Genomic DNA, 14,019 nt, shown 5'->3' with positions numbered 1-14,019 from the left:
TATTATGAAGGGTAAAAATCCTACAACATCCATAATGCATTGCGTTCTTTTGTTTCCAAGGCCGCACCCTTGGTTGCTGCATTGGGTTAGGCCTGCACAAGTCAGATTTCAGGACTACTGCTTTTTTCTCTCTTTATGAGATTTAAAAAAGGGAACAAAGCGAACAACTAAGGCACTGAAAAAAATTACTAAGACTAAGTAACATCTACATTTATTAAAATATTATGAAAGATTTTTAGATTTTAGATGTCTTAAAGGCTTTTTTCTTCTTTTGACCATTACTACAGAATTTTTTTTTTTACAAGTTGAGATATTTTAATATAGGGAGGTCAAAGGGAAGTTTAATGGCATTTTGGGTTTTGAGTTTGGGTAGTACATCAAGTTCAAAAACTAAAACTAAAAAAGACTATGGTCTGTGTACATTTTTTACTTTCTGATCATGTTTAAAATCTCTATATTTTTGATTATTTGCAATTTGTTTAGAGTGTAATAAAATGCAGAATAACAATCCTGTATTGCCTTGATACTTACTCTCATCTTTGCAGATGTTGTCAATGAAGAAGGTTCGAGAAGAAATCAGAGAGCTGTAGGCTCCTTTCTGCAGTATGGCAGGAAAATATAGTCAATAATGTGGGTGGGACCCTCTTAAACATTCTTCTTTAAGGGACCCTCCCACACTGTTAAGTATAATTTCCTGACAAACTGTGAAGAGGTGACTCTGCCTACAGCTCTCTGATTTCTTCTCGAACCTTCTTCATTAACAACATCCGCAAAGATGACAGTAAGTATCCAGAGAATATTGTTATCCTTGAAATGTGCAATTACATTTGAAACTGGTTCTAGGTCAGGAGAAATCTGAGAAAAAGTGTGTATTATGAAGGGTAAAAATCCTACAACATCCATAATGCATTGCGTTCTTTTGTTTCCAAGGCCGCACCCTTGGTTGCTGCATTGGGTTAGGCCTGCACAAGTCAGATTTCAGGACTACTGCTTTTTTCTCTCTTTATGAGATTTAAAAAAGGGAACAAAGCGAACAACTAAGGCACTGAAAAAAATTACTAAGACTAAGTAACATCTACATTTATTAAAATATAACGAAAGTTAGAAAGGAAGTGGCGTTTGACTAATTTAGAAGAATCTCATTTAGCCTGGAAAAACAGTTTAAAAGTGTACAAAAAAGCTCTGTGATGCCAGAACAGCATATTATTCATCATTAATAGAAGAAAACAAGGCTCCAATCCATCTTAGACTGCTTTTCACCCATAGATCTCACTGAGCTAAGTTCAACTATCGCTTCGTCAAAACTAACATGTCTTTTAGACCCTGTTCCAACCAAATTGCTTAAAGATGTTCTACCTTTAATAGACACGTTCATATCAGATTTGATTAACCTATCTTTAGAAACTGGCTATGTACCAAACGCCTATAAAGTCGCTGTAATCAAACCATTACTTAAAAAACCCTGTCTTGATCCAGGTGATTTAGCCAACTATAGAACATTATCAAATCTCCCGTTTATTTCTAAAATCCTTGAAAAAGTAGTTGCAAAACAATTATGTGATTACCTTTACAGGAATAATTTGTATGAAGACTTTCAGTCAGGATTTAGAGTTCATCATAGTACAGAAACAGCACTGGTGAAAGTCACCAACGATCTTCTCATGGCATCAGATAATGGACTTGTGTCCACACTCGTCCTACTAGACCTTAGTGCCGCATTTGACACCATTGACCACAACATTTTATTACAGAGACTGGAACATGGATTTGGGATTAAAGGAACCGCATTACATTGGTTTAAATCTTATCTGTCAGACAGATTCCAACTTGTTCATGTTAATGATGAATCCTCTTTCTGCACAAACGTTAGCTATGGAGTTCCACAGGGCTCTGTGTTAGGACCAATACTTTTCAATCTGTATATGTCACCTTTAGGCAAAATTATTAGGAAACATTCCATAAACTTCCACTGCTATGCAGATGATACCCAGCTCTATTTATCTGTGAAACCAGAAGATACTAACCAATTAGTCAAACTTGAAGCATGTCTAAAAGACATAAAGACCTGGATTTCCTACTTCTAAATTCAGACAAAACTGAAATTATTCTCTTTGGGCCTAAAAATATGAGAAATATGCTGTCTAACAATATAGTTACTTTAGATGATATAACTTTGGCCTCCAGTACTGCGGTGAGGAACCTTAGAGCTATTTTTGACCAGGATTTGGCGTTTACGTCACATATAAAACAAATCTCTAGAACAGCCTTCTTCCACGTACGGAACATTGCTAAAATTAGAAGCATCCTGTCTCAAAGTGATGCTGAAAAACTGGTCCATGCATTTGTTACTTCTAGGTTGGACTACTGTAATTCCCTACTTTTGGGGTGAAACAATAACTCTCGAAAAAGCCTTCAGTTAATCCAAAATGCTGCAGCAAGAGTGCTGACTGGATTAGGGAAGAGAGATCATATTTCACCTTCACTAGCTTCTCTCCATTGGCTTCCCATTAAATCTAGAATAGAATTTAAAACCCTGCTTCTTACATACAAAGCTCTTAATGGTCAAGCTCCATCATATTTAAAAGATCTCATAGTTCTGTATCGCCCGATTAGACCACTTCGATCCCAGAATACAGGCCTACTTGTGGTTCCCAGAGTTTACAAAAGTAGAATGGGAGGCAGAGCCTTTAGCTATCAAGCTCCTCTCCTGTGGAACCAGCTTCCAATCTAGATTCGGGGGACAGACACCATCTCTACTTTTAAGACTAGGCTTAAAACCTTTCTTTTTGATAAAGCTTATAGTTAAAACTGCTCACTCAACCTGAACTACCTCCTACTTAAGATGCTATAGGTTTAGAGTGTTGGGGGAATCCTGCAAATGCAATGAGCTCCCCTCCTCTTTATCTCCATATATTTATTTGTCAACACTGTATGCCATTATTTTGTGTCCTACCAACCTGTATAATGTTTTGTTGTTGCTTTTTGTTGCTCTTTTCTTTTTACTCTTCACTTTCCACTCACCCCAACCGGTCAAGGCAGATGGCCGCCCACCCTGAGCCTCGTTCTGTTGGAGGTTCCTCCCGTTAAGTTTTTCCTCTCCACTGTTGCCTATGGCTTGTTCAAGGGGGAATTGTTGGGTTGCTTCTACATACTTGTGTACTCTGGACTTTATTCTGTAAAGTGCCTTGAGATGACTTTGTTGTAAATTGGCGCTATATAAATAAAGTTGAATTGAATTGAATGAGTGTGTGTATGTGATTGTTAGTGTGAATGAGAAGCAGTGTAAAGTGCTTTGAGTGCCAATAGGTAGAAAGGTGCTATATAAGTGCAGAACATTTACCATTGACCATTAATCTTTATCTGCACAGACTTTGCTGATAGAGAACACGTCCTTCAAGACCGGGCAAAACCTGACTCTTGTTGGGGTCCCCAAGCCCAATGCCACACAGTAAGTAGTAATCAAAAAAACACTTTCTGGACATTTAATTTTTTTTTCAAGGTGACTGAAGTGATTTAAAGATGTAAAGTCATGAGGAAAATCTGATCTTGTTCCTTTGCTTTCATTAAAATGCTGATAAAAAATTCAGTTTTGCTTTTCAGTCTAGTTTAGTTTCTTTAGTTAAATCATGAAACATGTTCTTTTGTTTTTCATTTCTATGTATTTTCCTCGTTCCTTACTTACACGTTTATTTGATTTTCTCTGTAAATACCCGAACTGACTTGAACATAAAGGCCATTCTCTACATCACTACTGACATCACACTGACTCACCTGTTACCTTTTCCACAGAAATGAACATTTCTGTGTTTCTTTGTGCTGAAGGTTTAAAGTGAATATTGGCCCCAACAAGCAGGACATTGCTCTGCAGATTAACCCTCGTTTTAAGGTCCAGGACGATGAAAATGTAGTAGTCTGCAACTCTTACCAAGGAGGCGACTGGGGTTCTGAGCATGTTGAGAAATCCTTTCCATTTGGCAGAGGAGAGGAGTTCATGGTGAGATGTTATCTGTGAATAGATAATCTGCTTAATCGTGTCAGCAGCAGCAAACAGTGGCAACTGGAGATGCTCCCTTTGCTTTATATACATAAAGTAACATAAAGGATTTAATTCATGTGTATAGCACCAGATCACGACAGTCGTCCAAAGGCACTTTACAGTGTAATATCAAGACCTTAGAGAAACCCAACAAATGGGAACAAGGTAAATGTAAAGGTAAAAATTTAGCAACACAGTTTATATTTCATGGCAATTTTACTCTCAGAAAACTATAAAGTTAAACAGAAATAAGGAAAAGATGCTTGTAAGCATGCGGACGTATGATATTCACTCGATAAATTGATCCAGTTATTAAGATTTGTCAAGAGAAAACCCTGTGGAGCATCTGCTGATAGCAGCCATGCAGCTGTGGCAGATGTGCTTTGTTGGTGCTGTTTGTGGGATTTTGGAAAGACAAGTGAAATTTGTTATATTCTCACTTTAGTCTGATTACGTCGTGTGTAATTCGTGACTCGTATCAATGACTGTTAATTAGAGTCTTAAATGTGCCTGTGTGGGTGTTTGATGATGTGTGTAACTGTTATTTCTAATGGTACAGTGATGGAATGAGAATTGTGTAACATCTTTTTCTCTTTTGTCACCGTCTCTCCATTTGTGCAGATCATCATTGAATTCCGCTCTGAGTTTGCGGTGACTTTACCCGATGCCTCTAAGATTAGGTTCCCAAACCGCATAGGTGCGGAGCAGTACTCAGTCATCACTGTGAATGGGGACGTTCGCATCACAAAGTTTAAGATTGAGTAAATGTCTCCAGAAACATGGAGCAATACATTATTAAAGTGCATTATTGTTATTTTGACCAAAACTTTGCCTAAAAATGTAGAAAATATCAATAAATCATTGCTTCATCCTGCACTTTTTGCTGCATTGTGTTCACTCCTCATCCTGCCAACATTTAGCCACACTTACTGTACATTGTCAGCCCAGTCTTCAGCTTGGTTGATACTGTGTAGAAGCAGCTTTTGCTTTAATTACAGCCCTGAGTCTGTAGACACAGTAGAAAACCTGCACAGCGGCTGTAGATGAAGCACTGTTTGACTCTTCCTCACTGAACTGTTCAAGCTCAGTCACACTGGATGGTGACTGCTGGTGGACTGCAGTCTTCAGGTCCTTCCACAGATTTTTAGTCCATGCTTTACTGTAGGTATGGTGTTCTTTATATGGTGACTTGGATTGTCTTGATCCACACATGCTGTTTGGCATTGAGGTCAAAAAGTTATATTTCGGTCTCGTCAGACCTTAAAAACTTCTTCCAGGATACTGATTCACCAGTAAGTGGACCTGCCACATACAGATGTATTCATACTACAGTTCTTTACACACAATCACTACACTCCACTCACTTAACTAATTGTTTGACTTTGGAAACCAATTGGCTGCACCAGTGATAGTTTAGGTAAGTTACACTGAAGAGTGAGAATCTTTATGCAGTCACTTGCCGTTTTTTTCCCTTTTCTTTCAGCTATTGCTTTATGCTAAGAAAGTAGCACAGGTGCAGTGTGATCAGTCTGCTCTGGTGCCCTTAGTGAAACGTTTAGGGAGTGTAGGGCATCTGTGTTCTGGCAGCACCCAGTAGGCCAACGGCTTTGTTATCAATGGTCGACGTAACTGTTCACAGCAGGTCCAACGACCCTGCATCCACCAGGAAGTGTCCTCATGCTCCTGATGGGCTGTCTGCCACTGTGACATGCTAACAGTAACTTCTGCAAACCATTTTTCTGACAGTAAGTTGTTGCTTTCACTGTTAAATGTGTATTTTTAATGTAATTATCTTATAAGAAGTCAGTAGCACAGTCACCGTATGGGCTATAAAAGCCATAAACATTTCGGATCTTTAAAGGTTAAAATAACTGCAGTGGAAGATGCTAAATACTTAATTGTTTTCAGGAAACATCTGATAGTCTTGACACATCTTTACAAAAACAAACCAAAAATAATTAGATCACAAAACACTTCAAACCTTCTTTGATCCTAAGTCTCACAAACTAAAGGTGACAACACTCACAGTTGTTCCCCACTGAGTCCACCTCCAACATTATACAGCAGGTTTAGCTAAATCCAAACTTTATTTATGTAGCATCTTTTGTACAAATTAATTCAAAGTGCTTTACAGGTGGTTTGCTCTCGGCCTAGTCGTGAAGATGAGACTTTGGCAGAACTATCTGTGATTTCAGTCTGTTACAATTACTGTCCTTTCACTTGATTCCATTATAGTAACTTAACAGATACGTTTGTGTAAATAGACTTAGAATTGATGGTTTTTGTCAAACAGGAAGTTTGTTCCATAGAACTAGTGTCAGATATCCAGGGTCAGACCTGCTTCCCTACAGTCCAAGGTGGCACCACCACAGTGTTGTCAGTGGTGATGATCAGTGTGTCAGTTCAGAGTCAGAAAAGGAAACGACTGTGCTCAAGAACTTATCTGAAGTTAAACCTTTACAGGAAGCAGTTTTACAGATTGTTATACACTGATTGTTTGCCCTCCACCCATTATCTTATACTTTGCAGCTGAGCTTCTCTATTTGTCTTTGGAAACATGTGAAGTCTGATGGAATCAGTCCTGAGCTGGAACATCTTGTTCATCCAGCAGGTGGCACTGACGGAGTGCAGTAATGGGTAATGCACCGTGTGTGTGTGTGTGTGTGTGTGTGTGTGTGTGTGTGTGTGTGTGTGTGTGTGTGTGTGTGTGTGTGTGTGTGTGTGTGTGTGTGTGTGTGTGGTTTGCTTTGACCTATAGATCATGTAAAGCTGTTTCACATCCTGTTGTTGTGAGGGGACTTGGTTGCCATCTTGTTAGAGAAGTGCTGTGTTTAGCAGGTGTGAATCAAATTTGCTTCATAGACACTAAACTAAAAATCAGTCTAAAGACCCCAAAGACCCCATGGATGAGTGCAGCTTCAGATCACTGAGGCCAGTGGGGAGAGGACAAAGAAAGAATCCCCATCGAGGTATAGATGCTGTTCTTCATGTTTCAGACAGCTGCACTGTGTCCCATTAAATGTTCTTTTTAATGTTTCCTTTTGTCACTCTGACATTCACATACTTATACATTCAGTCATTTGGCAGATTCTTTATCCAAACTGACTTACAAGTGAAGTACGAGGTAGAAAATCTAAGTCAAGGACAAAACGTCAGAGCAAAAGCTCGTTCCACCATTGTGTGACCACTGAGCCGAAGAGTTTCTTCATTCATGTGCATGACATGAGTAACCTGCACATCTGTGGAGGCTCCATTACTGCTGAATGATATTCAGCTTTAGGAGCAACACATGCTGCCATTCAGACAAAAAGTCCAGGAGCTAAACTCAGGTCGTAACATGCCAACATGTCAATGTCCCAAACGTTTTGACACTGACAAATTGAAATAACATTTGTCAAAAAAAACTATTTGGTGGACAAGCTGGACACTGAAGTTATTATGTGTTAAAGAAGTGGGATGTGTGTTTTCTGACAAGTTATCAGGATCATTGATGCTGCACAAATTAATAATTGGTCGCCTGTTACTTATGATGTCAGTTCATTGCCTGTTGATGTTTTATACAGTGAACTTGTCTATAGAGTGGACCATTGTCACAAACAGGGTTTTTACTCACAGATACTTGTGAACCCTGCATATAATGTATCACAACCACTGCAGACTACAGAGTCTTAGGATCTTGTCATGACTTTATTAACAGATTGGTTGATGCCTTTATGTTTGGCAATAGAAACTTTCCCCGTTGTTACAGGGACATTATGATTTGGTGTTTTGCAGCTTATTGGTAATTGTTCGCAGTAATGAGATGAGGCAGTGATTGTCGTCCATTATGAAATACTATCCAAAATAAAACAATCATTGTTATGTCCAACGCCTATTATCAGTCCCAGTGTCCCCCATCTGTTGGGTGAGGCTGTAACTGGGCTCTTATGTTGTAGTCTGAACCAGGCATAAGTGAGTAGAAGACAGTGAGTGTAACATGAATAATGAAAGGGTAGAAAGTAATGTGCAGTTTTTGGCAGAAGCTCATCAAAATAAATGAATATAACTGCAGAAATCATGCACTTGACTGTTTAGCAATAACCAGCGTACACATGTTTATAAGAGCTTGTGCTTTAATAGATGATGATGAACAATCAGTTACACAAACTGAAAAGCACAAACAGATTTTGCTTCCTGTAAAGGTGGAACTTTACACAATGGCAAAGCTTGTAATGCAAACATCCCCATCAACAGTGATGTGCGAATACTCCTCCAAACCTATGCGGTTGGGGAAGACAACGTTGGAGCCATCGAAAAAACTCACAACAAACTCTTTGCCAGTGAACTTGATGACGATCTGTGCAGTTGGAGACAGAGACAAAAGGAAGAAAGAGTATTGAGAACATTCTTATAGCTTTCACAGATCTCTGTGAGGCCCATTTAAGAACAAAGGTTTGAGCCTGCTGTCTCTACACAAGATGTCAAACCCTGAACGCTCACCTTGAACTCAACTCCATGGAAGAAAGGAAATTCTCCATCACGTATCTCATATCCCCAACTGCCTCCCTGGCAAGAGTTGAAAACCACTCTTTTGTAGTCCCTATAGTGGTTAAAACGAGGGTTGACATGCAGCGCAACATCCTGCTCATCAGGGCCAATATTCACTGCAAAACTGCAACACAAATAAACAATATTACATTTTAACATGACTCATAATCTTTACAATAAACGACACAGTGCACAAAGTTTTAAGACAAACATATAATGTGCTGAGCAACACATTCAGAACACGTAGTCATCAAATAAAACAGGTTCCACGTCAGTGGTTATGTAAAGAGTGGCCGTCATGCTCAGGTCACTCAAAGCATTTTACAGGGAAAATGGAACCAGTACACTAAGTAAAGAAGAAAATTAACAGAAGGACGTGTTTCAAGGATCAGTTTTACTTTTTAACAAGAAACTACTACTGACTGTGAAGCTTTAAGACCGGGGATCCCAGCAATGGTCAGGGTCTGGCCAGTCCTGAAGGTGGTCTTTAGCATCATATTCTGTGCGGAGAAGTAGACTGATAAGATACTTTAACACTACTGGATTTTACTAGACACATTATTGCAGCTACAGGCAAAAAAACTGAAACAAAGTTTTCATTTCATCTTTTCAAATTAGATAGATAGTTAATTCATAGCTTGTTTATTCCCAGCTTGTTTCTCCCCCACACTGATTTGAAATGTACCATTCTCATACCATGACAGAGAAACATTAGGTGGGACAAATGGTGGAGGGAAAAAAAACGATGTCCTTCCTGTAGCTGCTCGCATCAGGTTCAAAGCTCTGTGTCTTGCTCACAGGCTGGTTAACTCGACAGCTCCTGTTTACCTCAACTCCCTCATTCAAGTCTACAATCCTTCCCATCTGCTGTGGTCTGCCAACAAATGACCTCTGGTGGTCCCAGCACCACAAAGAAGACACCAAGCAAAACGATGGTGAAATGAGCTTCCAAACTCTGCACGCTCAGCAGATTCTCTCCCAATATTCAAAAAACTGCTGAAAACAGAACTCTTCCACATCTTCCTATGCACTAAAATCACTTAAAAAAATCTTCCTTTCTGCTCTTTCTCACACTTGCATCTCGTGAAATGTAAACACTTTTCTGATAGGACTTTGCTTTGATGTTCTCTCCTTGACTTAACGTCTGCTAAATTACTTAATGTAAATGTAAATGTAAAAATACTTAATGACTACTTAACTTGACTACAGAAGACTATGGTCTGTGTACATTTTTTAGTTTCTGATCATGTTTAAAATCTCTATATTTTTGATTATTTGCAATTTGTTTGGAGGGTAATAAAATGAAGAATAACAATCCTGTATTGTCTTGATACTTACTCTCATCTTTGCGGATGTGGTTAATGAAAAAGGTTCGAGAAGAAATCAGAGAGCTGTAGGCAGTGTATCCTCTCTGCAGTATGGCAGGAAAAAATAGTTGACAATGTGGGTGGGACCCTCATTCTTCTTTAAGGGACCCTCCCACACTGTTCAGTATATTTTCCTGCCAAACTGTGGAGAGGTGACTCTGCCTACAGCTCTCTGATTTCTTCTCGAACCTTCTTCATTAACAACATCCGCAAAGATGACAGTAAGTATCCAGAGAATATTGTTATCCTTGAAATGTGCAATTACATTTGAAATTCTAGGTCAGGAGAAATCTGAGAAAAAGTGTGTTTTATGCCCTTTTACCTGAAAGGGTAAAAATCCTACAACACCCATAATGCATTGCGTTCTTTTGTTTCCAAGGCCGTGTTGGGTTAGGCCTGCACAAGTCAGATTTCAGGACTACTGCTTTTTTCTCTCTTTATTTATGAAATTGAAAAAAAGGGAACAAAGTGAACAACTCAGGCACTGAAAAAAATGACTAAGACTAAGTAACATCTGCTTTTACATTTATTAAAATATTATGAAAGATTTTGGATGTCTTAAAGGCTTTTTTCTTCGTTTGACCATTACTACAGATTTTTCAGATACAAGTTGAAATATTTTAATATAGGGAGGTCAAAGGGAAGTTTAATGGCATTTATGTAAATGTACTACCCAAACTAGAACCAAACGAAGCAAGTTCAAAATCAGTGAAGGCCTTTAAGGGGTTATTGCTGAAAAGTTGCAGATCTTCCAAGCATGTCTTTGTATTTTTTTAATAATTTCTTTAATTGCTATGCCATATTAATTATGTTTTAGAAAAGAGCAGTTTAGTTTCAAATACCCTGGAGTAAATCTTTTAGTTTTTTAAGAATTCTGTTGTAAAGTAGAGAAACACCAGCATGATCTGTAAGAGCAACAATCATATCAGCAGAATTATTGTATCGGTAAACGTTACATGGAAGAAAAGTAAAGTCTCCCCACTGTTCTGTAGTTATAATGCATCTCTCCTCTGACGACAAATGTGAATCGATAATCTCCCCTTTGAAATTTCTATCAAACAAAATAGCTACACCCCCAGACAGAGTTCCCACCTCACCGATTTTGCTCAAATAATCCATCCTTTTTTCCAGGAGTGCATTTCTTTGAGGAAATAGATATCTCTGTTTTTTGAGCTTGACAATAAATAAAGCATTTCTTATATTAATATCATGTATACCTCCCAAATTAATGGAAAAACAGGATAAAGGCAGCAACAAGAAAACACACACCATCTCGTACTTGAATTGAACCCTGTTCTCCTGTGGAAGAGGACTGTGTGTTGTTGTACCATCCATCAATCCGTCCACCTCCCTATGAGGCTTTTTCTCTTCATATTTTACGTCATTGATTTAGGCATCAATTATTGAAGCGTCAGGGTTTCCACTTAACTTAAAGTACACTGAAAGCTCAGAGCTTCACTCACAGACATGAACGGATACCATATGTGTCAGCATGTAGCATAAAGGGGCTTTACGAAGAGACGCTTTTTGACGCCTCAGGAGTGAGGATGGGCCGTATAACCAGCTAACTCTAACTTTTTATGCTACTTGTTATTGTTTTTTCTGTTTGACATTTCAATTAATTATGTTCCATTTTTGAAAGATCATAGTGTTGAAATATTTAGAGCTATAAAGCTTTGGACTTTATTAGACATAACAATGTAGACACTTCAGTCAGGCTATATGATAAAATAATTTAATGTTTCCTTGTAAAATGATTAAATGTTAATGTCCTGGTAGAAGCTGTGTTGAGGAAAAGGGCAAAAGCTACAATGGTGCAGTGAAAAAACAGAATCTGTGAACAAACTATCGATGAGCTTTTAATCTAAAACACATATTGTAATTTCTATGGATGAAATGAGGACTGGAGAGTTGGTTGAGGCCACTATTCTTTTTTTTTTTTTTTTGTAGATAAAATAATAAATGGAACTAGGAAAATCTAGAATTACAGTCCCAGAAAATAACACACCCCAGGTTGACTGTGGCGCAGGAAGGTAGAGCGGTTGTCCACTAATTCCACAGTTGTTGGTTTGATCCCAGGCTCCTCGGGTCACATGTCAAAGTGTCCTTGAGCAAGATACTGACACTGGCCAGCTGCATAGCAGCTCCTCCATCGGTGTGTGAGTGTGTGTGTGATTGTGAGTGTGAATGGGTGAATAAGAAACAGTGTAAAGTGCTTTGAGAGCCAATAGGTAGAAAAGTGCTATGTAAGTGCAGAACATTTAACATTTACTATTAATGTTTATCTGCACAGACTTTGCTGATAGAGAACACGTCCTTCAACACCGGGCAAAACCTGACTCTTGTTGGGGTTCCCAAGTCCAATGCCGCACAGTAAGTAGTAATCAAAAAAACACTGTCTGGACATTTCAGGGTAAAAAAGCAAAAGTGAAAAATTAATCTTTCAGTTTTCTTTCAAGGTGACTGAAGTGATTTAAAGATGTAAAGTCATGAGGCAAATCTAATCTTGTTCCTTGCTTTCATTAAAATGAGGATAAAAAATTCAGTTTTGCTTTTCAGTCTGGTTTAGTTTATTTAGTTACATCATGAAACATGTTCTTTTGTTTTTCATTTCTATGTATTTTCCTCGTTCCTTACTTACACGTTTATTTGATTTTCTCTGTAAATGCCCGAACTGACTTGAACATAAAGGCCATTCTCTACATCACTACTGACATCACACTGACTCACCTGTTACCTTTTCCATAGAAATGAACATTTCTGTGTTTCTTTGTGCTGAAGGTTTGAAGTGAATATTGGCCCCAACAAGAAGGACATTGCTCTGCAGATTAACCCTCGCTTTAAGTTCCAGGACGATGAAAATATAGTAGTCTGCAACTCTTACCAAGGAGGCCACTGGGGTTCTGAGCATCTTGAGAAATCCTTTCCATTTGGCAGAGGAGAGGAGTTCATGGTGAGATGTTATCTGTGAATAGATAATCTGCTTAATCGTGTCAGCAGCAGCAAACAGTGGCAACTGGAGATGCTCCCTTTGCTTTATATACATAAAGTAACATAATGGATTTAATTCATGTGTATAGCACCAGATCACGACAGTCGTCCAAAGGCACTTTACAGTGTAATATCAAGACCTTAGAGAAACCCAACAAATGGGAACAAGGTAAATATATTTACCAAAAAAAGTACGAGAGAAAAGATTTATTTTATGTGTCAGTATATAATATTTTAGCAATACAGTTTATATTTGATGTCAATTTTACTCTCAGAAAACTACAAAATCAAACAGAAATAAAGAAAAGATGCTTGTAAGCATGCGGACGTATGATATTCACTCGATAAATTGATCCAGTTATTAAGATTTGTCAAGAGAAAACCCTGATAGCAGCCATGCAGCTGTGGCAGATGTGCTTTGTTGGTGCCGTTTGTGGGATTTTGGAAAGACAAATGAAATTTGTTATATTCCCACTTTAGTCTGATGACGTCGTGTGTAATTCGTGACTCGTATCAATGACTGTTAATTAGAGTCTTAAATGTGCCTGTGTGGGTGTTTGATGATGTGTGTAACTGTTATTTCTAATGGTACAGTGATGGAATGAGAATTGTGTAACATCTTTTTCTCTTTTGTCACCGTCTCTCCATCTGTGCAGATCATCATTGAATTCCGCTCTGAGTTTGTGGTGACTTTACCCGATGCCTCTAAGATTAGGTTCCCAAACCGCATAGGTGCGGAGCAGTACTCAGTCATCACTGTGAATGGGGACGTTCGCATCACAAAGTTTAAGATTGAGTAAATGTCTCCGGAATCTGTTGGTTACAAATTAAAATCTGTTTGTGCTTTTTAATGTGTCTGACATCAGGTCACATATTAAGATATTTACCAAACGTTACCACATTTTGATTCCATCCCAGGAACATGGAGCAATACATTATTAAAATGCATTATTGTTATTTTGACCAAAACTTTGCCAAAAATGTAGAAAATATCAATAAATCATTGCTTCATCCTGCACTTTTTGCTGCATTGTGTTCACTCCTCATCCTGCCAACATTTAGCCACACTTACTGTACATTGTCAGCCCAGTCTTCAGC

At 38.4% G+C, this 14,019-nt stretch overlaps 4 protein-coding genes across 4 annotated transcripts in view; 3 read left to right on the top strand and 1 right to left on the bottom strand.

The window, feature by feature from the left end:
- The window catches only part of LOC137133307 (uncharacterized), a 68,496-nt gene that overhangs the window by 43,874 nt on the left and 10,603 nt on the right, over nucleotides 1–14,019 (top strand). The gene's annotated exons all lie outside the window — the stretch shown is intronic.
- LOC137133311 (beta-galactoside-binding lectin-like) lies at nucleotides 674–4,912 on the top strand. Its single transcript, XM_067516803.1, has 4 exons — nucleotides 674–781; nucleotides 3,369–3,448; nucleotides 3,823–3,994; nucleotides 4,658–4,912. Exons 1-4 carry the CDS (start codon nucleotides 776–778, stop codon nucleotides 4,799–4,801), a joined length of 402 nt encoding a protein of 133 aa, XP_067372904.1. The 5' UTR covers nucleotides 674–775; the 3' UTR covers nucleotides 4,802–4,912.
- LOC137133310 (beta-galactoside-binding lectin-like) lies at nucleotides 8,210–10,021 on the bottom strand. Its single transcript, XM_067516802.1, has 4 exons — nucleotides 9,902–10,021; nucleotides 8,987–9,063; nucleotides 8,516–8,687; nucleotides 8,210–8,372 (listed from the first exon to the last, which is right to left on the bottom strand). The coding sequence occupies exons 1-4, from the start codon at nucleotides 9,905–9,907 to the stop codon at nucleotides 8,226–8,228; spliced, it is 402 nt and encodes a 133-aa protein (XP_067372903.1). The 5' UTR covers nucleotides 9,908–10,021; the 3' UTR covers nucleotides 8,210–8,225.
- LOC137133309 (beta-galactoside-binding lectin-like) lies at nucleotides 10,032–13,869 on the top strand. The gene is made up of 4 exons (XM_067516801.1): nucleotides 10,032–10,151; nucleotides 12,224–12,303; nucleotides 12,712–12,883; nucleotides 13,578–13,869. Exons 1-4 carry the CDS (start codon nucleotides 10,146–10,148, stop codon nucleotides 13,719–13,721), a joined length of 402 nt encoding a protein of 133 aa, XP_067372902.1. The 5' UTR covers nucleotides 10,032–10,145; the 3' UTR covers nucleotides 13,722–13,869.

The sequence above is a fragment of the Channa argus genome, chromosome 9 (genome assembly GCF_033026475.1).
Source record: "Channa argus isolate prfri chromosome 9, Channa argus male v1.0, whole genome shotgun sequence".
Lineage (NCBI taxonomy): Eukaryota > Metazoa > Chordata > Actinopteri > Anabantiformes > Channidae > Channa > Channa argus.
Note: the sequence above shows the minus strand (reverse complement) of the source record. Positions and strands in the feature narration are given on the sequence as shown.

What these genes read in the sequence shown, in the direction of transcription:
- LOC137133311 (XM_067516803.1), top strand. An exon ending in CCCAAGCCCAATGCCACACA is followed by an intron (nt 3,449 to 3,822) that starts GTAAGTAGTAAT and finishes TTTGTGCTGAAG; the next exon opens with GTTTAAAGTGAATATTGGCC. An exon ending in GCAGAGGAGAGGAGTTCATG is followed by an intron (nt 3,995 to 4,657) that starts GTGAGATGTTAT and finishes CCATTTGTGCAG; the next exon opens with ATCATCATTGAATTCCGCTC.
- LOC137133310 (XM_067516802.1), bottom strand. An exon ending in CCCGGTCTTAAAGCTTCACA is followed by an intron (nt 8,688 to 8,986) that starts GTCAGTAGTAGT and finishes TTTGTGTTGCAG; the next exon opens with TTTTGCAGTGAATATTGGCC. An exon ending in TCCATGGAGTTGAGTTCAAG is followed by an intron (nt 8,373 to 8,515) that starts GTGAGCGTTCAG and finishes CCAACTGCACAG; the next exon opens with ATCGTCATCAAGTTCACTGG.
- LOC137133309 (XM_067516801.1), top strand. An exon ending in CCCAAGTCCAATGCCGCACA is followed by an intron (nt 12,304 to 12,711) that starts GTAAGTAGTAAT and finishes TTTGTGCTGAAG; the next exon opens with GTTTGAAGTGAATATTGGCC. An exon ending in GCAGAGGAGAGGAGTTCATG is followed by an intron (nt 12,884 to 13,577) that starts GTGAGATGTTAT and finishes CCATCTGTGCAG; the next exon opens with ATCATCATTGAATTCCGCTC.